Raw genomic sequence first — 27699 nt, 5'->3', positions numbered from 1 at the left:
TATATATACATATTTTTTCCCAGCTGTGGCTCTCATAATCCCTTCTGTGCTTGAAAGAGTTGGGTTTTTGTTTGCTTTTTTTTTTTCTTTCTTAGTGCATAGGGAAGTGAACATTTTGTAAAATGCTTGCAAATCACAGACAGCTACATTTTTTCCAGTGCCCCTAGAGGACTCAGAAGAGCTTTGCTTCCTACCAGACAACTATGGCATCAGAGGGCTTACCTCACCCTGTTGAGACATCCCAGTCTGTATCTAGAAGCTCACACACGGTCTACTGAGTAAAAGGAAGAGAAAAGCCCCACTTGGTTTTGTTCAGGTTTACCCTCCAGGAGTTAAAAGGATTCTAAATGTGGCTGAAACCTCCAGAGCTCCCCAGCATCCTACCTTGTTTCCCCGAATCCCCCAGCTGGCTTTTTCCCATCTAAGCACAACTGCCCTTTCCAAATATGAAATTCTGTAGCTAGGATTTAGAATGTTGTAGGATATTCTAAGACTTCCTCTCTGTGTTAAAAAAAAAAAAAAAGTACAGTTGACAAGATTTCCCAGAGGGAAACCTTACGACAGAATGACAGAATCTCTTAACATTTTTTAGTAAAGAAAATCTTCAGGGATTGTTGGATGGGAAGAGAATTCATAGAATTCGGAAATTTTTTCTCTTATTTCTTACTCTTTTGCCATACCATTTTAAAGACAAGGAGAGTAAACAGAGTGGGATGCTAATTTCTTAAACTGAAACTTCTTCAAAAGGAAAATGCCCTATGCTCTTGAGCTTGTGGGTGAAATTTATTAAAAAAAAAACACGGACTCCAGTTCCTTTAAGCGTTCCCACAAATGGCCAGATTATTTTCTAGATATTCAAGATTTGTGTGAGATTATCCATAAGTAACTTTTTCTGTTGCGTGTTTAGGTCGAAAATTCAGGCTCAAAAACAAATGAAATTCATAGCAAATCTCAAAGCAAAGAAGGTAAGTTAGTGTATTTCATAGTAGTAATTTTAATATTATAATTATCATTTGTTGAGTGCCTTCTGTGTGACATGCCCTGTGCTAATTATAATTAGTTTGCAAATTTTCACTCATCTAGTTTATATGATCCATTACAATGAGCGTTAACAGCATCACATCTGTAGTTGAGGAAACTGAGGCATGGAGTGGTCCAGTGTCTCATTCAAGGCCACATAGCTTGTAAGTGGTGCCTTGCCTTAAATAGCTACTAGAACTTTGCCAGAAACCTCACAGTAGATTTATCCAACGTGGATACAAAATGTATAGACCCCAGTGGTTTGTATCATAGGAGAGGCTCTGTGCTAAGTACTTAACTGTTGATTTCTGACAAGCAGTCTCAGTTTGGTAGCAGATCAGGGACATCACATTTATGAGGCTCATCGCCCAGGGGTCAGACCTCATTGCACGCAACCTGCAGAGACTGTCAACCCCAGAGGAATAATTCTCTTCTCAAAACAAAATGTAGAATTTTGTTGATTCCTACTGATGTTGTTGATTCCCTATTCCAAGAATGGGGAAAGAGGTCTTAATCCCCTATACAGTTATTTTTATAACAAGTTATACCATATTTCAAACCAAAGTAAAGTGGCAATAATTATAAACACCCATGTATCCATTACCTAGTTTTGTCATATCTTAAAATGCAGTATATTTGCTTCATAACTTTTAAAAAAATGTTACAGATATATTTGAATCCATATTATTACACCCCCCTCCCCAATCCCAATCTCTTTTTTGTCATGTTGACATGTATAACTCTAGTTACTTTACTTCAGTTGCTCTTTAGTATTCCATGGTGTGAATATACCACAGTTACTATTTTGCTTCTTTTGTTAGTGGACATTGAGGTTTTTTGCAACTTGTCCCAATTACAAAGAGAGCTACCATGCATGATCTATTGTTTCCCTTGGACACTTGTTCATACTGTGCTGAAACAGGAGCTGGGGGGAGAAATGGCTTTGAAATTTACCATGTAAATTCCAGTGATTCTCTTCCCTCCTTCAACTCCATTTACTCAAGTCTAGAAATGGAAATCATTGAACTTAACTGACATAGTTTTTGTGAGGATCCCACCACAGTCATTTCTAAAGTATTCTTTCTTCTTTTCCTTCCCCCTTCCACACACACCCCTAAAATAAGTATTGGAGTGAATACTTAAGGTGGGGTTTTGTTTTTTCTTTTTTCTTTTGTATTTATTACTCAGAGACATCCAATAGTGGAAAAGACAACACAGAAGCCATAAGAAGCCATAGTGTTGAAACAAATCCTAAAGAGGTGGGTTTTTATAAGAAACTCAAGTATTTCATGTTTTATGCATAGTGCTTTCTCCTGTGCATAAAGGCTTTTACCTCTTTGTGTATATAAGAAATTAAATGTATGTATTAAGAGTTCTCCATATCACTGTTACTTCTTTATGTTCTTGTAAGGTTTAGGTAATTTGGCAGGTCCCAGGATTATTTGGACATGTCCCTACGGTACAGTCAAGGATGTTTTTTCATATACTGCCATTCATCAGCCCTTTAATAGGCCACCAAGACGGGAGAAAAATGTTGCCAATTAATTTATGACATGCCATCAATTGTAAGACATAGTTTGACTTCAGAGATGGTAAAATGAGAATTTTTTTTAACGTATTTTAGAATTGTTGAAATACAGTATGTAACCAAAAATAGATATGGATATTTTGTTTGGACTTATATTAAAATCTTAAAAAAAAAAAACCTCAAGCTTACAAAATGAGTCTAATCCAAATCTAGATGCCAGAAGCAATATTCTAGATTTTTAAAAAATTTATTCCAAGGGCTAGAAACTAATACAATGTGCCCCTCTTTAAGTAGATTTGGATCCAAATTCTACTGTCTTTAATATAGTCACTCTTAATTCTAGGTTGAAGAGGAAGAAAGGCACATGCCTAAAAGAAAAAGTAAGAAGCAGTATCTCTCTTCAGAAGATGAACTGGGTATCTAGAATATATGTGTTCCTGTTTTAGACATCTTTGAAAATCATATTATTTTCACATCCAAAATAATGGGCCTGTAACATAGAAAATTCTTGAGGGTAGTAATTGTTTACAATTCTTAACTCTAGTGTGTTTCCAGACCAGCTTGACACCTCCAGGGTCTTTTCTGGACTTGATCTAGAAACTAGATTATTCCCTGCAGAAGACCCAACCCCTGGAAATCACAAAAACCCAGGCTTCCTCTGTAACCTGGGCCTGGGCCCCAGCCAGGTGCCATCAAGTAAATCTGATTCCCAAGAGCATGGTCTTAATTGCTAAGCCATACCTCTTAGGTGCTAACCTGTTCAGGAAGTTAAAAGTGTCTGTGGACAGAGATTCCCTGGAGGTCCAGTGGTTAGGACTTGGCACTTTCACTGCCGTGGCCTGGGTTCAATCCCTGGTTGGGGAACCACAGCCACACAGCTCAGCCAAGAATAAAAGAATCTCTGGAAACGCTATGTCCTAAGCCTTCTCCACAGAACCTCCTGCTTTGTTGGTGCCATTTGAGCATTTGTAGATTTTTTTTATTTTTATTTTTTTGATTTTGCTAGGGCCAAGGCCAGTGTTCAGTGCTCAAGTCACATGACATCATAAATGCCTAAGAAAGAGGTCTCAAACTGTCATTTTTTAAAATAGAACTATGCATTTCATTTTTTCATTTGGCTTTTATTCCTTTGTGATTCTGTGCAAACTGATTTACAGATGATAATCCAGATGTCCTGGATTCCGTAATAGAAACAGGACAGAGGCAATGCTCTGAAACTGAGCCACAAGATACAAAGGTACTTTTTCCACATATTAATTTTAAGTTTTAGTGGTAACCTAATTACATCACTGTGTATACTTATTTTGTATTATATATATGTGTGTGTGTGTATATATTATATATATAGTTCTGATATCTCTTTTACTTTATGTATCTCTAAAAATAAAAGGTGTATATTTTTTAGGCTCTCTCAAAGGAAAAAAACAAATGTTGCACTTTATAATCTTAAACTGCAAGATTGTATTAATATCACAATTTAGGTATAATCATTGCTTAGGTTTTTGTTCATATTATTGACTTCCTTAGGTTTCCAGGTCCTTTCTTCCCAAGTGTAATAGGCTTTATTACAGATATACTTACATGAGAACAGTGAAATACGGTGATACATACTGTTTAAAAATTTTAATATTTGGCTTTCTCTTTACCATAACTCCAGCCCCTAAAATATAGGTAGTCCAAGGATGGGCCCTCCCTCATTGCCTCTTTTTTCCTATGATCTTATTTTCACCTTGTGACTCAGGGAAGCGGCTCACAAATTTTCATTTCTGCTCTTACCCTGTCTTTTGTTCTAGGCCCAGATTTCTCCGTTTCCTGGTAGATAACCTCTTCTTGGGTTTTCTCCCATTTCCGAGACTCAGTACTTCTCAGTGTCTATTCCAGTCCACCTCCATCTTCTTGTTCTCTCTCTTTCCCTAATCTATTGTTTTTCCAACTTGTTCCAAAAGTATTTAAGTCACCTTATAAGTATATGCAGCTGACTTCCAGCTCACTAAAACCAGTTTATAGTCTCTTTTCCTCCCAATAACTGATAAACTAAATAAAAAGTAGTAAAAGAATTTTAACAGCCGAAGAGGTAAAGTCACATACTGTCATGAATTTCAGTTGGTTGTGGCCAAGGAAAGATACTGGGTTTTAAAAAGCCCATCACTCCCCCTGCCCTATCCAGAACAAAAATCTTGAGACAGTACTCCTGAATTTGGAAAGAAACAGATTAAAGGGTATCCTTTTATTTTCCCTTCAACTTTGTGTAAGGTTTTTAATGTTAAATTTAAATATACTCTGACTTAATTATTTTCATTTAAAAATCACATATACAGGTAATATTCTCAATATAAAACAGTATTCTGATTTTAAATTTAACTTGTATATTTTTATTTACACATTATATTAGTATCATAGTATAAACAATTTGGTATTTCATGCTCAAAACTTCTTTGCAACTAAGGGCAAATAATTTAACCATTGAGAAATCATTGCTCTAAATCAGCCCAGCTGGATACCCAGAAGTTCTCTTTGGCATCTTCTGCTTTAGTCCTTTCCCCCAGCCCCTCGCCTCCACCAGCAAAGAAAAAAAAAAAAAGTCTGTTGTAAATTCCTTTCAGTTCTTTCTTTGGAGTTTCTCTTGAAAAGTCCAGGGTGAGGGAGGAGAGCAATTTCCATTTTGCAGGGGGAAAAAAAATGGCCTTGTTGCTTTATAGCCTTATCTCTTGCTTTTCTGCCTTCAGATTTTGTATCTTTTTGTGTAGTCTCCCAAGCAGCAAGATTGTTACTTTTTAAGAAAAATTCCCACAAATATCTAAAAGATTGCTAGGAAATTATTGTTGAAATAAGTAAGAAAAAGAAGCTTCTTGTCTTGTTCAACTTCTCCATAGGAAGAGAACTCTGGAGATTTGGAAGAGTTACCTAAAACAAGTTCTAAGACAAACAACACTGCTTCAAGGGCCATGGAAGAAAAAGGTGAGTAATACATCTACTTAGATAAATTGTTTTAAGAGGAGACTAATCCTTCAAAGCAGTCAGCATATCTCTCACCAGGCTTCACCAACTGAAACTGCAGTTTGCTGATCTGCCTTCTTGTTATAACACAGTACGTCGCGCTGAGTATCAGCAGCGCTTGGGGATCATTTTTAATCTGGCTCCTGTTTTACCCAAAGTGTGCTTCTTATCGGTTAACCAGACTCTGGCTTATTAACTTTGGTGTGTCCACCTGAGAATGGAGTCTGTGTGCATGTGTGACGGGGACGACATAGGTCACCTTGGTAGGTGTCCTGGCGCTGAGGCTGAGTGTAGTCCCCAGCAGTGAACGAGCTCTGCTCTTTCTTCAGATGAATACAGCAGCAGTGAAGCCGCTGGCGAAAAGACAGAGCAGAATGATGATGACAACATAAAATCTCAGGAGGTGAGAAATATTTTTTATATTTATTTGTTCAGATTTATTTAAGTACTACAAACAAATAAAATACATTCAATGCTCTTACCCAAAGTTCTTCTTAAATGCTTTTGAAGTAGTTCTTTTTTTTTTTTAGTGCACTAGGACAGCATTTCATGCAGTGCACTTCATCAGTGTCATTTTGATTCATTTTGTTCCCTATATCTTAATTTTATCCAAACATTTGTATGAGACCTACTTCTGTCAGCCACATGGGATCAGCCCAGATCTGTACCTCAGTGTCCATGTCACTTCCTGACCCAGAGGCTTAGCACGGCCAAGCCAGGCACCAGCTCAGGTCAGAGAACAGGGAGCTGCTGAGCCCTGGAGTCCAGCAGAACGAAATGGGAGCAGCAGCATCAGGATGTGCGGAAGGCCTGCAGCAAGTGCCAGATGGGACCCAGTTTGACAAGGTGAGGTCAGGGATTCCTGGGAGGCTGCAGGAGAGGCAGACCTCCATCCCTGCTCACTCCAGGCCCCTTCGGATTTGCAGAGAGCCCAGGCGGACACAGAATCACAGTGACCTGAGACGGAGGTCCATAAATCAAGGCAAACAACTTGTACACCAGCCAGATCTTCTACATAACCATTGCCAAGTTTGCCAGTCTTGATACAGCTTTTTTTTAACATTTTTATTGGAGTATAATTGCTTTACAAATAGTGTGTTAGTTTCTGCTGTATAATAAAGTGAATCAGCTGTATGTTTACATATATCCCCATATCCCCTCCCTCTTGCATCTCCCTCCCACCCTCCCTATCCCATCCCTCTAGGTGGTCACAAAGCACTGAGCTGATCTCCCTGTGCTATGCAGCTGCTTCCCACTAGCTATCTATTTTACATTTGGTAGTGTATATGTCCATGCCACTCTCTCACTTCGTCCCAGCTTACCCTTCCCCCTCCCCATGTCCTCAAGTCCATTCTCTACCTCTGCGTCTTTATTCGTGTCCTGCCCCTAGGGTCATCAGAACGTTTTGTTTTTTTTTTTTAGATTCCATATATATGTGTCCGCATACGGTATTTGTTTTTCTCTTTCTGACTTACTTCACTCTGTATGACAGACTCTAGGTCCATCCACCTCACCACAAATAACTCAATTTCATTTCTTTTCATGGCCGAGTAGTATTCCATTGTATATATGTGCCACATCTTCTTTATCCATTCATCTGTCGATGGACACTTAGGTTGCTTCCATGTTCTGGCTATTGTAAATAGTGCTGCAGTGAACATTGTGGTACATGACTCTTTTTGAATTATGGTTTTCTCAGGGTATATGCCCAGTAGTGGGATTGCTGGGTCGTATGCTAGTTCTATTTTTAGTTTCTTAAGGAACCTCCATACTGTTCTCCATAGTGGCTGTATGAATTTACATTCCCACCAACAGTGCAGGAGGGTTCCCTTTTCTCCACACCCTCTCCAGCATTTATTGTTTGTTGATACAGCTTTTTAGTAGTTCTGTTTGTTTTCAGTGGCCTCCTTTATTTTTTATAAGGGATCCCATTTGGTCACAAGTGACTAGGACCAAATCCACATTTAAGTGGACATACATATTTATTACAGAAGTAAAAGCTGACACTGAGCACTTACTTCCATTATCTCATTATCTCATAATCCTCAGGACTCTGTGAATTCATACTCAGTCAGCACTGTTTGTCAAGTGAGGGGACTGTACTGAGAGAAATGAAGCACTAAGCCTAAGGTCACATATTTTTTAAGAGACAAAGCTGGGATTTGAGACCTCTTAGGAGGGAACTCTAAATCCCATTTTGAGAAAGCAAACTATTTGTATAATAGAGGATAAAACTTTGTATTGCTTTTTTTTCCTTTTCCCCTTAGGAAGATCAGCCAGTAATTATTAAAAGGAAAAGAGGAAGACCTCGTAAACACCCTGTAGAAACATCATTAAAAACAAGTAGGTATTTGGTGTGTTTTCAGTTCACACAAAAGAAATTTTCAAACTGATTTTCTAAGTGAGATTTTTATTTTTTAGAAGATGACTGCAAAACAGATGCTGGCATTGTCACTGTAAGTAATTGCAAAAGATGAGAATTCTTCAAATATCTGCTCTTGACCTGGAAAGAGTATACTGCAATATTAGCATTTTCAACTATCTTTTCTAAAAAGTATTTGAAAAGCTTTAAGAGATTCTCTTAAATAAAACATCAAATAACCATTCAGATAATATTATGATTACTAATAGCATCATATAAATATAATTATATTAATTGTAATTCACTCTGACTCTATCCTCACCTGTCAGTTCAGTTATATAAATTATATAGGGACTTATCTTCTTGTCATCCTTGATTAAAATATAGAAAATAGCTGTTTTATATGATTTTTAGATAACGGCTTCTTTATGGAAACCTCCAAAATGTCTATCTTACTACTTTTTATGGAGGCCCTTTTATAGTAGAATGTACACCAATTTTGATGCAGGAAAATTGGCAGTAATACTTTGTTTTTTAATATTCTTTATCTTTGACCCTGAAGTGTATACCCAACAAAATCATTGTACCAAGACGTCATTGCATGAGTTTCAATGATAACATTATTAAGAGGACAGACATGCCCACTGACCTAACAAAAGCAAATGCAGGGGGGCTTCCCTGGTGGCGCAGTGGTTGAGAGTCCGCCTGCCGATGCAGCGGACACGGGTTTGTGCCCCGGTCTGGGAGGATCCCACATGCCGCGGAGCGGCTGGGCCCGTGAGCCATGGCCACTGAGCCTGTGCATCCGGAGCCTGTGCTCTGCAACGGGAGAGGCCACAACAGTGAGAGGCCCGCGTACTGCAAAAAAAAAAGCAAATGGGATTCAAGCCTCAGCTCTGCCACTTACTCCCAGATCTGTGATACTGGACCAGTCATGTGACCCTCTCGAGACTCCCATTTCCTTGGATATAAAGTAGTGTAACAATATCTGCATTAATTATCTCACTAGAATTCTTATAAGACAACAGAACCAAAGAGCCACATGTAAGAGTGTGAATGCATTTACCAACACATAAGATGGTTTGCCGGGCCGGGTTGGGGAATATTAACAGCGGGCCATGTGTGTCCCTCCATTGCTTGCCCCCCCGGCGTAGCAGCACAGTGGCTGGGAAAGAGGCTTGTGGCAGCCCTAATCCTCCTTGTGGAAAGACCTGTGTGTTCAGAATCATAGGCATCCATATTTGCTTGGTATGTTTAATCAACTGCAGGAAGTAGGTTCCAAATATTCTGCCTACATAATAAACAGAGGTCCTCCTGTACCTTCTTTACATTGTTGATTGACTTTCTATGGGATGATAACAAACTGCTGACTTCAGTTTTTTTCTTTGTTTAAATTTAGGTAGAACAATCTCCACCTGGCAGCAAACAGAAAGTAATGGAAACAGGTATGTACCTAAAAGCATTGCTCTCTGTATGATTTAAGGAAGGGGTGGGGAAGCCTGGCTGTCGGGGAAGGTTTTAGAATTTCATTGTTTTCCAATGAAGTGGGTGGCTTCCTTGGTAAAAGCGGCTGTCCTTGTAGCCATGAGAGACTAGCTAGTGGCTTTTCCTGTGATCTGAGTCATTCTCAATTTTGTTAGTCTGGGAAGTCTTCAGAGAGAAGGGGGAGGGCAACACGGAGCAAAAGAGGGAAGGCACTGCTGTGTCCAAACCATACTTTCATGGACATGTTTTAGGGAGAAATAGATCAACCTGGGACTGGGAACTCTTATCAGGAAGACAGGAATTCAGCCCAAGAGCCTATTGTTTTCAGAAGAAGAATTTTGAAAGGAGCCTGTGCAGCTTCCAGAACTAGGATGCAAGAGATAAAATTGTTTCAATGAAGTGTTTTTGTCCTCATTCCAAGGAGAAAAAATATTCCAAAATGTTGATAATGATTAGCTCTGGCTGGTGAGATAGTAGGAACATTTCGTGTTTTTACTGTTGCCTGCATTTTCCAGAATCTTTACTATGTGTATGTATTAATTTCATGGTTTAAATTTTTTGATACATAAAAGCAAAAAATAGCCATTGATGGGTTTGAAAGTGCTGACACAGGCAAAAAGAAAAAAAGAATATGACGAGTATTTTGGACCAAATAAATAGCATGGTCATATCAGGAAAGTACATATTTTGATTAGCAAGGTAAAAGCAAATGTGTAATTTAAAATTTTTTTCCACATTTAACTATGTGTGGGATCTTATGATCATCTTTTTCTTGCCTCTTTGAAAATTAAGTTTTGTTTATTTTTTTAACAAAAGGAGGTTTTGCTTATGTTTTGTTTTTAACCATCTTTTATTCATAATTTTATAATATTTTATATCCATACAACAAGAAATCTTTAGAACTCAAATGCCCTTTAAAGACTCTATTGTAAGCTATGCAATTATGTTTTAGTATTGTCGTTGGGCAGTAGTTTTCTGAATCAGGGTAATGATGACCAGTTAAAGACTGGATTCTTCTTTGTGAGCCTTTTTCTTGGCTTTTAACTCTTCTACCTACGTTAGTTTAGTGAACTTGCAGAAAAGGCAGCTACGCAGTCTTCATCACTAATAAGTCCACTTTTGGGTTGTTGAGTGTCTAATCAGCATCCTCATAATCTTAGCTTCAAACAGTGCATTGAACTAAACTTCATTTTTCTTACCAAGATACATTCTCAGAAAATGATAACATCTACAGAAAGCAAATACATAAAGAATAGGTATTCACAACCTAAAATAGGCTTATAAAATGTACTTTTCTAGGTACCATGGTATAAGTATATGGAGTCATAAGAATTCCAACTGCCCCCCCCCCACCTGCTAGTTATGTGACTCTGAACAAATAATTAAGTTACTCAAGCCTCATTTTCCTACCTATCAAATGAGGGCTGTACTATTTATAGAGCTCCATTACAATTTGAGTAAAGTCTGGAATCCTGACCTGCAGTTCCTGCTGTTTCTTGGGGGCTCCCTAGATGTCCCCTTCCTCCTCCCTTTCCAGGTTCAGAGCATTTGAGCTGAAAGAGAGAAACCATGAAGGCAATCTAACCCAAATCCTCATCTCACAGATGAGAAAACTGAGGCTGAGGGAATTTAAGTAATTTGCCTAGATCACATAGCTTATTCATGACAGATCTGAAATGCAAACTTTGGTATCCTGACTTTCATTCTGACGTGCTTTTTTGCTTAGGTATTCCACCTCAACGTTTGCTTGGCTGATACAAAAACAATGATAAATCGCATAAGAATACCTTAATTAGCACTGGTACATTCACAGACAGCAAGCCAAACTGTTGAAATTTAATTTGACACTAATTAAAATACTAATGCAGAGATCTTCCTTTTCTTAAAGATGAGTCCAATAAAGAAACACCTAACCTACAAGAACGAAGTGGAAGCAATGTAAGTGTTAATTTTCTTATCAAGACATGTCCTTTAGAAATAAACTTAGTCAATGCTCAAGCGACCACCATTTCAACTTTAATTTTATTGCTTCTAGGATGACAGTGAAGAAAAATCTGTAGCAAATGTGCGTCGGAGAGGAAGAAAGCCCAAGCGTTCCCTCACTCTATCAGATGATGCTGGTATGTTCCTGGCAGAGTCTTAATTACAGAGTCTTATCATTTCAGAATCACCTTTTAAGAGTTTTTCTTTGGATGAGGAAAAATCCAGGGGGTGCAGCTAGTATTAATACTACATAAATATGTGTGAAATGGCTCTAATCCTGTGTCAGAAATGGTACATCCCAGGTGCTTTTCTGAGTAGATGTGAATTTTTTGCAAATGCTGGCTGTGAACTGCCTAAGTAAACTATCCCAGAGATTAAGTTAAACAGTTGTAAATTGCAAGTGCTGAAACAAAAAGGAAGTGGAAAACCACTTCTTCTGCCTCCAAGGCCCTAATATCTGTCCTTTGGAAGTGTCTTTGGGAATTGTACAATCCAGGTGTTACCCTTCTGTCTGAACAGAATCCTCAGAGCCAGAAAGAAAACGCCAGAAATCAGCTTCTGAAGCAACTGAGGACAAGAAAGACCAGGAGTCTGATGAGGAAGAGGAAGAAGAGGAAGAGGATGAGCCCACAGGAGCCACCACAAGGTCCAGCACCAGATCAGAGGCTCAGAGGTAACAGGGGACAAAGGAGAGCTTCCAGAACCTTCACCAGCTTCTCCATCAGGAAATAGCTGTGGGTTTCATGGGATTCTCTTGTCTTTGACTCATTTGTGCCACAGTGTGAGCGCTTTCCTTTCGTTTTATCCTCAGCAGAGAGCACATGCTCCCAGCCCTCTGACATTTCAGTTCCTCTGGGAGAGGCTATTTTCCCTCTTAACCATTTTTGAGGATCACTTTGGAATCTTTTCCAGGCTTTAGATACCTGTTTGGTGCAACCTATTTAGTTCCTTCATAAATATTTATCAAGGATGAGTAGATGTCTCAGATGCAGTGCTAAGCACCGTGGATGGAAACACAGATACATACAACACAGTCTCTGTGTGCAGCGTGCTTAGCTGCAGTGAGAAAGAGAAATCATGAGCGCATACCCGTTGCAAGATGCACCTCACAGTGCTGTGTAACAGGTCCATCACGTGAAATCGCCAGGATGGCCACCATTTTCCACTTACATAACTGGCAATTTCATATGTTTCCCATAGTACGTTCTCCCAAACCCTAGTATAGCCAGAGCCTCTGGAGAAAAGAGGACCATGGTCAAGTGAGTTTGGGGAATGCCTCTGAATTTTCTCTCCTTTTTAAGCTGTAGTGTACATTACCATATTAAGGGCTTGTCATGGTCCTAAAGGAAAGAAACCTGTTTAACTTTGTCAGTTATACTTTGCCCCCCAGCCCCTGTTATTATACCTTTTAACATCAATCAGTATTCCTTTCCCCACAGCCCATTTTGAGAAGTGTTGCATCACCTTACAGTTTTATAACTTTTTCTGAAGCGTGAATATTTTCCATTTTTAATGTGATTCACAAGCTGTTAATCTTGGTATCATCATCTATAATTTCATTATCCAAGATTTCAGGAATATTTATTTCAAGAGGATCATTTATTAACATCTGCCACTGTAGTATAATAGTAATAATGTGTTATGTTTACATAAAGACTTAAAATGAGCCTATTTCTAATTCCTCTAAACCTGTACATTATTAGGCATTCGTGATGTGGTTTAGTTTCTCAAAGAATGAGATTTTAGAGCCAGAAGACTTTACGAGCTCACAGGGCTGAAGGTGAGGTGTCTCATGGTTGTTTCTTAGGTGGGGCAGCTCAGATAAATAGGAATCACAGAATTAAGAGATCTGCTGATTGAGAGGGTGCGTTTGGGTACAGACACCCCTCCCTCTTTTACACTCGTGGAAAGATCATCCAGTATAGTCGAGCCCAACTCGGAAAGTTCCACAGGCCTTCTAGGCATCTTCAAGTGAGTGTCTAAAAGTAGCGAACAGATTTTCCCTTTAAAATTTCTTCAAAAATAAATCGTATTTGACTTACAGTTCTATAATCACCCAGATTATCAATGCTTCTCCTTAATGCACTTTAGGAGCTTGTGACTTTAGATTCCTTGGCATTGGTTGATTGGTTCCAGGGCTCTGGCATCTTTATAATCCCACAGATTCTCAGGGTCACATGGGGTCTCAGTGGGTCCATACTGCAAACCCATCAGTACCTCGATCATGCTGCCCACAGCTCCTCTGAAAAGGTATTTCTGCTTCTGCGTGTTACCTCAGGACAGGAAAGCCACCTCCTCATGGCATTCTCTTGTGTTCAATGGATGCTGGCCTCCCCATAGCTTCTACCTTTGGAGCCTGTACAACTTTCCCTTAAACACTGGAGGGTGGCTTCTAGGTCTTCTCTTGTTTTGAGCCCCCTCATCATCCTGTTTGTTCTCCTCAGTTTATCTGTATTCTCTTTTAAGAAGCAAATGTTTACACCAAGTGTGCGCTGATGAATCTAGAAGAGGCCTGTCCACCTTATTTTCTAGACTGTGCTTCAACATGCATCCAACTCACTGGGCTCCCTCTGCCTGGGCTGCACACCAACTCAGCACGTTCTTTTTCCTCATGGGACATTTCTTCTCTCACCTGATGCTTGTGCAGGTGACTGCTTGGACCCGGTTCCAGGGCCTTAACATTCAGCTTTGTGAACTGTACTTTCATCGATCTTGGCCCCTTATTCTACTCTGGTGAGCACTTTGGGATCTTATATCATCAGCCAATATATTTTCTGTTTATCACAGATTTATCTTTCTCTAAATCACGATATACTGTCCCACACAGTGAAAGCAAAGCTAGAGTCATATAAGCAGAGTTAGTCTCAGGTGACATGAAGACCTGCTTACCAACAGTGGTCCAGAAAAACAGCCATTTTCCTACTTTTAGTCCCCATTCTCTGACTTGCCCATGAGGAGCCTCGTCCTTTCTGGAGTCCCAGGGACTGGAGTGTTCAGTGCTGCCATTTGCCCAGTGTTTCTATAATCTGTTTCAGAAAACATCATAGCGAGCCATCTACACATGCAACATCCAAACTTGGCAGCCCAGAGAATTTCCCTTAGAAATCACCAAAAATTAGCAAAAGAGGAATTATCTACCAGTGAAAAAGTTAGTAAATCTCCCCAACTAGGAAGGTAAGTCCCTGCTGACGTTCAAGTCACTTTTAAACCCCTGAGATTGGTTTTGGTGGGTGCAGTGATGCTTTCTCCCTAAGTTTAAGATTCTTGTCTTGCCAAATAACTGTCTTTGGGAATCATTTGTTTTCCAAATGAAATCTACTCCAAACAGAGTAGGAAGGGCTGCCAAAAGGAGTCTCGGTGGCCTCACCAGTCTGCCCCACCTCATGGCCCTCCTGCACAGGCTTTATCCTTGACACGTGTGAGCCTTACCTGCCAACTCCTACCCCCCAGAACCAAAGACAAGGCTTGTTTCTCCCCAAGTGGTCACAGACCTGAATGCTTGGTTAAAAGCATTGCAGCAGGGTCCAGGAGGTAACAGCCCGGGGTCATTTCTGTTTTGCTCAGAGCACTGGAGAGGCGATGAGGTGACAGGAGAGCCCTTGAGGCATAGCCACGAGCTGGCTTACACCTTCAGCCTGGCCTGGTTCATCTTCCCGCTTCCCACAGGTTGTGCCGACCCCTGCTCCCTGCCTCTGCTTGTGCTGGCTCTTTCTTGAGGAGCGCCCTCACCACCAGCCCCCAGTCAGCCAGGTCCTTCCATCCTGTACACCCACCCCCTTCAGGATGCCGCCCTGCCTGTTCAGCTCATCCTCGCCTCCTTCCTGTTGCCCTTCTAATTGAGGCTGTGCAGTTGACAGTGGCATATACCATTGCTTTAAGTGTGTTAGTTTTGTTTTCCTATCTGGTCCATAAGCTTCTTCCTTGAGGTCAGGGACTTGCCTTACCTTCTGTACATTATAGCATCAAAAAATAAAAGACTTCACATTGTATGAAAGCTGTTTTGATGTCTCTTATCACACTTGATCTTCCTAGCATACTTGTATGTATGCATTGTTATCCCCGTGTTATAGAAAGCGAAGCAAACTGAAGTGCCGGGCACCTTTCACATATATTCTCCCATTAATCCTCATTAAGTAAAATGTGGTATTTATCCTTATTTTATATATGAGAAGAATCTTAGAAAGGTCTGGTTCATTATTTCTCAAACATGAATGTGCAGGCCAATCACAGAGGCTCTTGCTGAGATGCAGACTCTGATTCTGTAGGTCTGGGGCAGGACCTGATGGTCTGCATTTCTCACAAGCTCCCAGGTGCTGCCAGTGCTGCTGGTCATAGGCCACCCTCTGAGTGGAAAGAAAGGGTCTGTCAGGTGACCTAGCCAAGCTCACACAGCTAGACGGAAGCCCCTGCGCAAAGCTTCTGTTCTCTGCGGTATGGCATCCAGCACAGTGCTGGCACACGCCCACTCCTAGGTAAATAGCTGCGCACTTAGTGGCTGATGGCTTTCCCTGGTCATGGTTTGAAATGGGATATTGACAACCACTGGTTTTTAGCTGTTCTCAACACATGCATAGATAACATGCTGAAACTACATCATATACAACAATATTTGACTCGATTTGAGCTTATTTACTTGTGCTGTCAAAGGAACAATAAGTAAAACATGTCTTCACATCAGTAGAGTCCCATCTCCTGCAGTTTTATTTTCCAAGTGTCTTCACTGATATAACATTTACTGCTCGCTCACACATGTCGGGCTTTGTACTAGGCACTGGAGAGAGGAAAAGGAATAACCTCAGCAGCTGCCCTGGAGAAACACCTTGTCTAATGGAGGGACGTATGTGTACCTGACTTTCAAACTTTTTTGACAGTAAGCAGCTCATGTTAAGAATGTATTCTACAATATTGTCGCTGTCACTGAAACAAAATTTTCATGAGCCAAACTGAATAGAAGTGATATCAATGGTCTATTGTGTTCTATTAATACGTTGTTTTAAAATAATGGCTCTAGCCTGCAATTTGAAAAACTCCAGTGGATAAATTAACAACGGAAAGTGCTGTGGGGTTTCCGAAGGGCAGCTTGCTCTGTGATGAGGAAGGCTTCCCAGAAGGAGTTGCTTTTGAACTGGGGCTTCAAAATGAGGTTTGCCAGATAGGAGGTGTGGCGTTGTTCCAAAAAAAATCACATGCCAAAATATGAACATGTCAGAGAACACTTTGTGTTTGGGAATGGGGCTACTTTGGCAGGACTATAGTCCAGAATGGTGCAGCAGTTGAGGGCAAATGGTAAAGGACTTTGTGTATTGCGTTCTGGATGACTTTGTGCTGAAAGTATCAGAGGTCCTAGAGAAGAGATAAGACGGTGATATTGACATGATTAACTGAAGTTTCCGACAAATCAGTCTAATGGCAGAATGGAGAGCAGGGCTAGGCTGCTGGCAGGGAGACTGGGTAGGAAACTCTTCTCAGGTTCCCATGCCTTTTCTAACACTGCCAGCTGTCCTCTGTGGTAACGTCCTGTGAGACACGGTTGTGCGCGTGCTCAGATGGAGGCTGCCATCCCGCTGTGTTCTCACCAGTTGTTTCAACATGGGACTGGCCGTTGATTTCTTTATTGTATAGATAGAAGAACTAGGGCCTAGAGAAGAAAGTGGTCTTGACCAAGGTCCACACCCAGAGTAGGACAGAACCGGAAGCAGAGTACAGGCTTCCAAACTCCCCCACCCGTGCCCTGTTAGGATGTGAGGCTGTCAGCATAGGCTCTTCTAGAGTCTCCTTGTCCTGTGTGGACCTTATCCAGGTTTTCTCTTCTTGGCTCTCAATGTCAAAAATCTTCCAATTTTTGAAGAACTCCCAAATTATTTGAAGCAGCTCTTTCTAAGTCTTACCACGGCCTTGACTTTTGTTTACTGCAGATCAAAGGCACAGCTCTCCCCTCCTACCAAACGCAAGAGAGAAGCCAGCCCTCCCGGGGCACGCACCAGAGGCCAGCAGAGGGTGGAGGAGACCCCGGTGAAGAAGGCAAAGCGGTAATCTGACTGCGGCCACCCCTGGCTGGTCCACAAGGGGACACGGTAGAGAGAAGAGGGACAAGCCTCAGGGCCACAGGCTGTCGTTTTTAACCAGGGGAAGGCCGTGCATGTGCTCCAAGTTCCTAGGTGCAAGCTTTTTCTTGTTATGTTTTAAACAGCTTTATAAACTATTGTTCATAGAAGTATTATGTACATTTATTTCAGATAAAGGAAAATAAGTTTACTTTGTACCTGAACTCAAAACAAAGTAGTTGTATATTTTAACATTTGAAATTGGGATTTCCCGATGTGACACATCACTCACGCAAACCCTTCCAGCCCATCAGACACCAGGCTGCCAATTGGTAATCTGTGTACAGTATATAAACATGTAAAAACAGGTTGTATTTTACTGTATGTATGATGCTAATCAATGAACACTTTATTTATTTTACAGAGAAAACTTATCTGTGAACTTTACTATATATCTGTTTATTTTATTTTATTTTTTTTAATAAAAAAAAGGGTTTTAAATGCTATGCAGTCATTAGTAGAGATGTTTTAGGACTCTGCCTGCCCTGTAACTATCTGAATTTCATCTGGCAGGAAATACAGACTCTTCTCGCATGTATGAGTAAAGTAGTTTAGCTCAAGAAGGGGTCTCCATTGCTTTTCTGTTCACAGTTGTGATTCTGTTTTTTAAGAATGTAACTTGTTTCTAGATTATACTCGCATCTCTGACTTTACTACCAGCCCCACTGACGTAGGAGGTTCCGGTTCAAGTAAAATTACATCTGTTACCTGCAGCATAAACCCCTGTGTCGGTGTCCATTCCTCTCTGTGCTGCCCCATGTTCTTTCCATAATGTCTTTTTCAGTGAAGAGAAATGCATTGAAGATTAAAGTCACTCCTGTTTATCGAGCTTCAGGATTATATGTTATTTTATACACAGTTATTTCAAGATAGAAACTGGCTTTATTGCCAGATTCTTTTTTAAACATGTTTTAACTCTCATATGAGCAAACTTAAGTTTTTCATAAGATTAAGCTTTTCTTAAGATCAAATTTGCCTCTAGCAATGATGTGATGAGTTGCCAAATAATTGAGATTGTTTTAAAATGTTTTGTTCATATTCTTGTTTTATAATTAAAATTTACATTCAGTGTGTGTGATTTTTTTTTTGAACTCTTAATGTAAGTTGGATATTTCTGTCATTTTACATTGTTTCTTACTGAGATTTTATATATAAATTATAAAATGTTTCCCAAAACTTGAGTGGTAAGAATTTTTTTCCCCCTATTTTAAAATTTCTCCCTGTGAAAACTGTTTCATCTCTCTAAATAATTGGTCTTAGATATATTGTTCCATTTTCACATTCAAATTTGAGTCGGTGATGGCCTCTCTCTCGGTAGAATTGAATGTTAGATCTGGAAGGGGTTTGGGAGACAAGGAATGTGAGAACTCCTTATTTCCATTTATATGGTTGAGTTTAACCAAAGCTCAAAGTTAGTTAAGGGTAAGAAGCCAGACTGGGTTCCAAGGCTCCAAACTCCTTGGCAAACCATCTTCGCACTAGATGGTTCTAGATTGGTTCACCAGAAGTGCTCACCCGAGAATGTATTCTCCACGTGAAACCAGTCTTATTCCATTTAGTAACGCCCTCCCTAGGCACGACCTTACGGGACTGAGTAGCTGGGTGGTGAGGAAATGCAGCCTCTTAACAAAGTTGGAAGTAAACATTGCAGCTGCATAAGGAATCGTCTGGTGGGGAACTCAGCTGGGTCACTTAACCTCCAGCGGTTCTGAAACCCGTGTAGGGAGGAGCTGCCACCCCATGGGGCACTGGAACTACACAGGAGCAGTTCTTGGTCATTACAAGGATTTGGCATCACTGGTCCATATTTAGTAGAAGGGAGGAGGTTGGGAATGCTGAGTGTCCTACAATGCACAGAACAGCCCCTGACTCCACAGCCCAAAATGCCAGGAGCTTCCCCCCGAGATCCCACTGGGAAACACTTTCACACCACCTCAAACTCTCCATTTCCCTCATCTCAGCTTAGTGACCACTGCCATGCCTCGTTGCTCCTCTGTAGGCAACCTGAACAGTCACACATCTGTGGAGCTGACACAAGGCTGGGCCAATGCAGCGGGACGTCCCAAAGGGGCAGCCTGTCCCCTGACTGAAAGTAATGCAGCCAGTTCCTCTGCAGCTGAAGCTGGTCCTTCCCTGCCTACTTCAGTCCTCTTTCTTCAGGGCGATGCTGCTGGACTCCCCCCCTCATCACCTAGACTTCTTCAAGATTAGAACCTACTAACTCCAGCTTGCCAAGGCCAGCCATTAGGAATGGCCGTCTGGTGATCTCACAGTGAGCCAAGTTGGGACTGAACTCCTGTCTTCTAACCCCAGGTCCAGGTTCTTTCTGCAAAGCCCCAACAGAGGGAGGATGGATCTTCCTACCTCAACAGCAGGCTCACTCACGGCAGGACCATGATATAGTGGAGGAATCCCCAAACATCTCCACAACTGAAAACCTAACTGATTTGCGATGAGGTGGGGGGATGATTCGAGCTCAATGATTTAATTTTCATCTGTTTTTTATTTATTGTTCATCCTGAGTGCGAGAGCACCTTACATTTCCTAAAATTACTGCTTAGCTATCCTTGTGTAATTAAATCAAGCACAGGAAGTGTTTCCTGATACACTGAGTGAGACACTTTTCTCAGGGGAAGGAAATGGTTGTATAGCCAGTGTCTTCCTGCTGAAACTGCTGCGCTGGGATGCACATTTGTTGAGCTCCTAGCCCAACACCAGGGACACAAGTGTGAGCCCCAGTCCCAGGGGTGACAACACATGCAGCAGACAGCTGTGCTGCCCTGGGACTGCACCATGGGACACAGCAGCGGGGAAGAAAGTTACCTTCCTGAGAGAAGCCGGCCAAAGGATGAACTCCTGGTGGACAAGAGAGTCTTTGTTTAAGTATAAAATGGAGCTTGAAGCAAGGTTAGGACCTAAAGAATAGAGCATTTTGAAAGCTGAGGAGCAGGCTGGCAATGACAGGCCCCATTCTCACTGCCAAGTCAACCTTCCAGAAACTTCCAGGAGGAGAAGCACACAGATAATATCTACATAGCTCTAACCACACAAAACACATACATAGCTCCAAAGGCTGCTTCCTCACACTGCAGACCTTCTTGGAAATTCATTAGTCACACGAGCACACATGGATTTCTAAGAAATCTGGCTAACTTTGTTTAACCCAGAATTTTCCAAGGTTGTCAAAACCTTAGAACCCCTACTACCTCCCCGTAACACACACCACATACACACACACAAACTCAACAATTTAACATCTATTTGACAACCCTGCTCCCACCCAGATTCTGGACATTTACATAAGAACCTGAGTTGAGGATTCCTGCCCTAAGTTCCCGCTTTGCTTTTCCTGGGGAACCTTTTAAAATAACCACTTAGAGTTGAGTACTCAAAAAATAAGTGACCTCTGCCCCAAACACCTTATAAGTAACAGGTGCTTGGTACCCCACTCTCCATCTCCTGCTCTTTTGTGATCTGGGACAGAGGACTGCCCTTCCCCCAGCTCACTGCACTTCCCTCAACCCCGCCTCCATATCTGTGATCTGTAAGCAACAAATCTTGGGACTTTACTTCCTTTGTATGAATGTACTGAAACTGCACATTTGATCAAAGTGACCCCGGGGTCTTCACTTCCCCAGAGTGGGTGATCGGATTCCGGAAGAGCTACCTGCCAACCCCTTGAGGGTGGTTTGTGCCTCCTTGTTCAGCAGGTTATAATCTGTACATTCTTTATTTAATACACCAGCTATGGGCCCCCCAACACATTGAAACATAGAATGATACTCACACCTTGGAAGCTTCCTGCGTGCCCCCAGGTTTACCACCACTCTAAATACAAGTTTATCATTTTACTGTATATGTATATACGTCCCTAAACGATATTTTAAGTTTTGAATACTTTCGAACTTTACATAAATAGAATCATATTTTAAGGATCATTTGAGACTTGCTTTTTTCTTCTACACTGTGCTTTGAAATTCGTCTATGGTAATGTGCACACCTGCTATGGTAACATGCATACCTCCAGTTAGTACATTTTTGCTGCTGTATAGTATTCCGTTAAAAGAATACATCACAATATACTAAGCTGTTCATTTGCCTGTTACTGGTCTTTAGGTTGTTTCCAGGTGAAACAATGCTTCTATGAATATTCTATGGATATTTTATGGGCAGAGCCTCCCAAACTTATCATCATACATACAGAAGATGACATTTATAGGCACATTAAGGGAAGCCGAAGGAGCAGGCTGGTTGCTGCCTGAGGCGACCATTAGCCTGTGAACCAGAGGACCACTCAACCACTTCAAAGGCTGAGGGATTAATATATATCCCCATTTCCCATGCCAAGACACACTCAGCTTTCTGCTTCAGTGTACAACTGCTAATTCCTAGAGTAAGCGTATTTTCAGGTTCATAAGATAACCAAATTTCTTCCCAAATGCTTTCACCATGTTGTACTCCTACCAGCAGTGTGTTTACCTCACTGGACATTTGGTAATATAGGACTTCTTGATTTTGCCTATCTAGTGGATGTAAAATATCTCATTGTGGTCTTTATTTGCATTGGTTATAAGGAGGTTGAATATGTTTTCATGTGTTTATTTTCCATCCTTATTTCTTCTTTTGTGATATGCCTGTTCATGTCATTTTACCATTTTGTTCTTTGTGTTTTTCTTATTGACTAGTAGGAATTCTTTATATATTTAATATAAAGATATAAATATATATATCTTTATATATTGGATAATAAACCTTCATGTAAATGTGTTGCAAATACCACTCCTCCAAACAAACACACAACACACACACACACACACACACACACACACAATTGATGGTTTATCTTTCCACTTTCTTTATGGTACTTTTTCGTTAATTTTAATGCAATTGAATATAAATTTAACTTTGGAATTAGATCTTGTTGTGTCTTAAGACTCAAGATCAAACAGATATCTCTAAGTTTTGATGTGTTGCCTCTCACATTTAGAGCATAGAGAAGAAAGCAAGAGGTGTATCAGTGCATGACCCAGGCAAGCCAAGTCTACTAAAGAATTCAGGCCAAAAAAAAAAAAAAAGAATTCAGGCCAAACTCGAAGTTACCACTAGATTTTAAAAGACGCTCCATGGCCGAAGGATCTGGCTGTAAACAGGTTTCAGCCTATTAGTCGTTTGAGTCACACGCCCCCAGTCTGGGCTGGCCGCCATCTCATCCTGAGTCTCCTCGCACCATCCTGGGGATGCCCTTCACCACTCTCATCTTTGGGAGCCTCTAAGATCTGCATCCCCCATCTTCCTCTTGCTTGTTTACTGCTGTATTTTGATGAAGCCCCAGTAGCATTATGAGAAGTGGCCTCTGTAATACCATAAAGGACCAACTGTCAAATCAGACTCATCAGAGACCATAGCCAGCACAAATCTTTACTCATAATTTCAAGGATATAAGTAGTTGCTTGGTGCCATGAAGCATGGAGATCCGGGGTAGCCAATTTACTTCCCTGGCCCTTTCTCATCAGGATGCACATGTGCCCAGATTAATACAAGAAGTCTCTAAAAAAATACCTGCAGCTACTCTACTTACATAGGAAAAAGTCTTTTCAGTCATTGAACATCTCTACTCAGAAGGTTACACAGCCTGCGTGATGTTTTCCCAGGAGCTAAGCCCCATACATCAATAGATTCCAAAGGGATTTTTTCTTTGTTGTATTGTTGCTGTAAGCAATCCTGGACAGACCAGGTACGTCCTGTTGAAAGTACTTCCTAAGTATCAACTCTCCCCCTAGCAAACACCATTCGTTGTTTGCCTAGGGTCCAATCATTAGCAAATTTACAAGAATTTTTAACTCCAGGTCACCTTATTTCTTTCTCAGGAGCAGCTCTCAGTGCTGGATTGAAGGCCTGTTGAGAGCCATATTCTTCCTACTACGTTATAGGAAATCATTTCAGACCCGTGTCAATCATGGTCCAGTCAGCTATTAGAAACTATATCAGTTATTTTAATAAATAATTTAATATTGGCAATTGGTTTCAGTAGCTATTAGAGGACTAAAGACCAAAAGAGTAATCCTGACATGATACAGAGTAACTTCAGAAAGCAACCACCATCACTGCTTGGCTTGGGGAACAGAAAGAGAAGATGGAGTTTGGTAGGAAACTGAAGAAGAAACCAAGTAGTGGTGATGAGCAGACCCCTGAGGCGTGTGGCCGGGTTGGCGAGACAGGGTGGCTTGTCCTAGAGTGGGGGAAAAATGGGAAATTGGAGCCAACTGTGTCTGCAATCAGCTGCCACTGCTGGAGCGAAGAACCGTTGCTGGGGGGAGGCTAACAAGAGTGACCAAACAAGGAGAAGCAAGTCCCTTCTCCAACTTCAGCCTCCTAGTCTGTGCTTAGTGCCCCAAATTGGCAGAAAGAACCTGGAGAGCCATCTGGCTAAGAAGAAGCGGGGTTTGCCGAGTCCCAGCCCAGCCAACACAACATGGAATATAGAAGGTAGATGTGAAGCTAAGAGACGATAGCTTAATAATTGGCAAAGCCACACCTCTGACTACTCAACTCTATTCCACCCTACTACACATACTTAAACTTCAATATAAGAACAACTGGCTTGTGGATTTCCCTTATAATGTAGCAAGCTCAGCACTGCACTTTAAGGATGCAATTCAAGTTTGTAATTAGTCTAGCATCTGGTTGTTTTGCTACAGTGGAGCCTTGACAAATACCTAATATGCCATGCTTTCTAAAGTGGAAACTCCAAATACATTTTTCACATTCTCTGCAGAAATCATCTGTGTTCTCATTCACTCAGTTTTTATCTCCGGAAGGATCAGCTTCTCCATTAGCTTTTAATAAATGTGCCCCCTCTGATCACTGGCAGAATCTGTCCCATGCTTTTTTTGCAAATGTCATTCTTTCAAAATAAGTATATCATCAAAGCTCAAAGTTGTTTTTATTTGCAGAAAACAATTTGTCACTCTTCAACAAGTCTTACTTGAAAGAGTCAAATAACATTTTTTTCATCCCTAAAGAAGTATTCATCAAGAATTTGCCTTTTCCTATTTTGGGCTCATGTGTCTCTGTTTACCCTCAAACATTGTTTTTTATTTCATCCCTGTCACTTGGGGGTCCTCTGATCCTTCAAAAAGATTCTTTCCCCAGTAAGCATTCTTGGAGTTTAAAAGGACATATAATTGGTCACTTCAGACTTTTTTTTCATTTTTATTTTATATTGGAGTATAGTGGATCTATAACGTTGTGTTAGTTTCAAATAGACAACAAAGTGATTTAGTTATACATATACATATTTCTATTCTTTTTCAGCTTCTCTTCCCATATAGGTTATTACAGAATACTGAGTAAAGTTCCCTGTGCTATACAGTAGGTCCTTGTTGATCTATTATATATTGTGTGTGTATGTTAATCCCAAACTCCTAATTTATCCCTCCCCTGCCTCCACCTTTCCTCTTTGGTAACCATAAGTTTGTTTTCTAAGTCTGTGAGTCCGTTTCTGTTTTATAAATAAGCTCATTTAAAATTTAAAAAAAAAAAAAAAAAACCTTTAAGTGAAATTCAAGTCTCAATAAATTAATCCACCCTCGGCCCCCCAGACCCCTACTTCCTTCTGAGCTAAATATGGATTGATTCTAAAGAAAGGGCTTTTGATACTGCACTAAGAGCCCTTTTTGAACGTACAGGAAGCACGTGTCTCCAGCCCTGGTTCACCTGCTTTTGTGCAGGGATCGCTCCTCAAGCTTCTTCCTTTGACAGTTGCCAGGACAGCTCAGTCCCATCTGTTCACTTGATGTTCCATTAAGCCCGTGTGCTACCACCATATCCTGTTCTCCCTTTCCTGTTTCTAGCCACACTTATCAGACAGAATGACAGAGTTTGCTGTAATTCCTCGACATAAATCTCTCCAGTAAGCTTCCCCCCTATCCTAAACCCCTTTCTCTGAAAGCACAGTCTTCTGTCCCTTTCCCTTTCAAAACCCAGTCCAAAATATCCCATAATGGAAATAAACATCTCCAAATTAGGCCTCAGAAGATGATTTAACAACAGCAAAAGAAGTTGAAATATGTTATTTGTGCTAAAAGACTAAGGGAACAGCTGTGTAAGTGAGGAAGTTTAGAGAGCTAACACATTTTACCAAGCAGGCTGCCTTAGCAGGGAATCCTGATGCAGCAGCTGTGCTCTGTGTGATCTTGAATAAATCACTTGGCCTCTCTACGTCTCAGAGTCCTCATCTGTAAATAGAAATCCTGATACCTGTCCCTCTGATCTCAGGTTGTGTGAGAATAAAGAGATCATTCATTTAATAAATATCTGCTAAGAGCCTACCATGTGCCAGGCCCATTCTAGGCACTGGGGACACCCAGGTGAATGTTCGTGAGGTTCGTCCATACAGCTGCCTTCAGCCTCGGAGTGGCTCATCCTCATGGCTGAGTAGTATCCTATGCTGTGAAGGTACAACATTTGACTCATCCTCCTCTTGATGAACATTTGAGTAGTTTCAGGGTTTTTGGAAACTGGGGAAAGAGGCTTTGAGCATTCTAGCATACATCTTTCGGGGAACTTTCCTACACATTTCTGTTGGATCAATTCCATTTTAGTCTTTCTATTTACGTCAGAGAGAATGTCTCAGGTTGGTGCTGGTGTGCTGTAATGTCTCTCTAGCTCTTGTCAATCTGTCCTTATGACAGAGAGCCAACCTCAGGCCCAGAGCCTTCAGCATCCTATTATATTGAACTAGTGTATCAACACAGTTCTATCAGCATTATATACATATATTTTTAAAATATTATATTTGGTAATAGGTTAATGATGCTTCATATATGTGTATATTTATATATGAACATATTCACGTTATTTATGTTATTTATAAAAACGTTCTTTTAAAAATGAGATTTTTTCAAGTTTAAAAAGTAGTCATTTAGACACAAATGAACCTATCTACAAAACAGAGAGAGACTCACAGACATAGAGAACAGACTAGTGGTTGCCAAGGGGGAGGGGGGTGGGGGAGGGATGGAATGGGAGTTTGGGATTAGCAGATGCAAACTATTTATAGGATGGATAAACAACAAGGTCCTACTGTATAGCACAGGGAACTATGTTCAATATCCTGTGATAAACCATAATGGAAAAGAATATAATAAAGAGAATGTATACATATGTATAACTGAATCATTTTGCTGTACAGAAGAAATTAACACAACTTTGTAAATCAACTATACTTCAATAAGAAAGAAAGGAAAGAAGGAAGGAAGGAAAGTAGTCATTTTAATAAAGGTATTAAGTAAATAGAGATTATAGATGGATACACACAGAGGGCAAAAATGTGAAAAGAGGTTGCAAAGGGTTGTAATTTAAGAAATGCTACTCTAAAAAAGCCACTCTTTTGAATCACACATCTTTCTTTATCATCACTGAGTGGCAACTTGCCCAGATGAGTCAGTTTAATGAAAGACAAGTGCTCAGGTTGGGGGCATGGGCAAATCATTCTAAAGTAGAGGGTTTCCTTGTTTCCAGAAGGAAAAGGTCACAACAGGTAGGGATGGGAGACTCCCAGAAGGACTTAGGACTGAAATAATATGTGAGCCGAGCCAGGCAGGTGGAGAACAGTATCTTTTTAAAATAGTGCATTTTTCTGTTTCTGTGTTCTTTGCCAGACCTGGTGGGTCAGTGGGGTCTCCACAATGAGGAATAGGACAGACGGCCTGTAGGCGGTAGGAACAGGAGTGAAGGTTTTGAGGGGTTTCAGAGGAACATCAGGAGTCACTCGGCTGTGTCAGGAGCTAGGGGAAGTCAGGCAGTGCCCCCAGGAGTCAATGCTCCACCCACCAGCATCAACCTTGACCTCTGTGTCACTGATAACCTGCGGACCTCTGGAACTCGACTAAGTACCCAAATCTATGACCACTCCTCTTTCCAACTCACAACCCTAATACTCACACTCAGACTCCAGCAAGTGTTTTACTCATTCAGGACTTCGAATCCGTTGATCCGGGCTTCCCTGGTGGTGCAGTAGTTGAGAGTCCGCCTGCCGATGCAGGCGACACGGGTTCGTGCCCCGGTCCGGGAAGATCCCACATGCCGCAGAGCGGCTGGGCCCGTGAGCCATGGCCACTAAGCCTATGCTCCGCAACGGGAGAGGCCACAACAGTGAGAGGCCTGCGTACCACAAAAAAAAAAAAAAAAAAAAAAAAAAAGAAACCATTGATCCTGAA

General features: G+C 40.9%; 1 protein-coding gene across 9 annotated transcripts in view; it reads left to right on the top strand.

Annotated features, from left to right (window-relative positions):
* The window catches only part of BOD1L1 (biorientation of chromosomes in cell division 1 like 1), a 55695-nt gene extending 37143 nt beyond the window's left edge, over positions 1-18552 (top strand). For 3 of the 9 annotated variants that reach the window (XR_004526651.2, XM_033856857.2, XM_019928492.3), the window contains one exon: positions 159-965. Coding sequence is in view for 5 of the 9 variants with exons in the window: in XM_033856857.2 (XP_033712748.1) it covers positions 159-167 (9 nt within the window). In the remaining 4 variants the exon portion in view is untranslated. The other 6 variants (XM_019928491.3, XM_019928489.3, XM_019928490.3 and 3 more) reach the window with 5 other exon arrangements.
* The last annotated feature ends 9147 nt before the right edge of the window (positions 18553-27699 follow it).

Source organism: Tursiops truncatus, chromosome 5 (assembly GCF_011762595.2).
Source record: "Tursiops truncatus isolate mTurTru1 chromosome 5, mTurTru1.mat.Y, whole genome shotgun sequence".
Taxonomy (NCBI): domain Eukaryota; kingdom Metazoa; phylum Chordata; class Mammalia; order Artiodactyla; family Delphinidae; genus Tursiops; species Tursiops truncatus.
The sequence above is the reverse complement of the archived record's forward strand: the minus strand, read 5'-3'. Positions and strand labels throughout refer to the sequence as shown.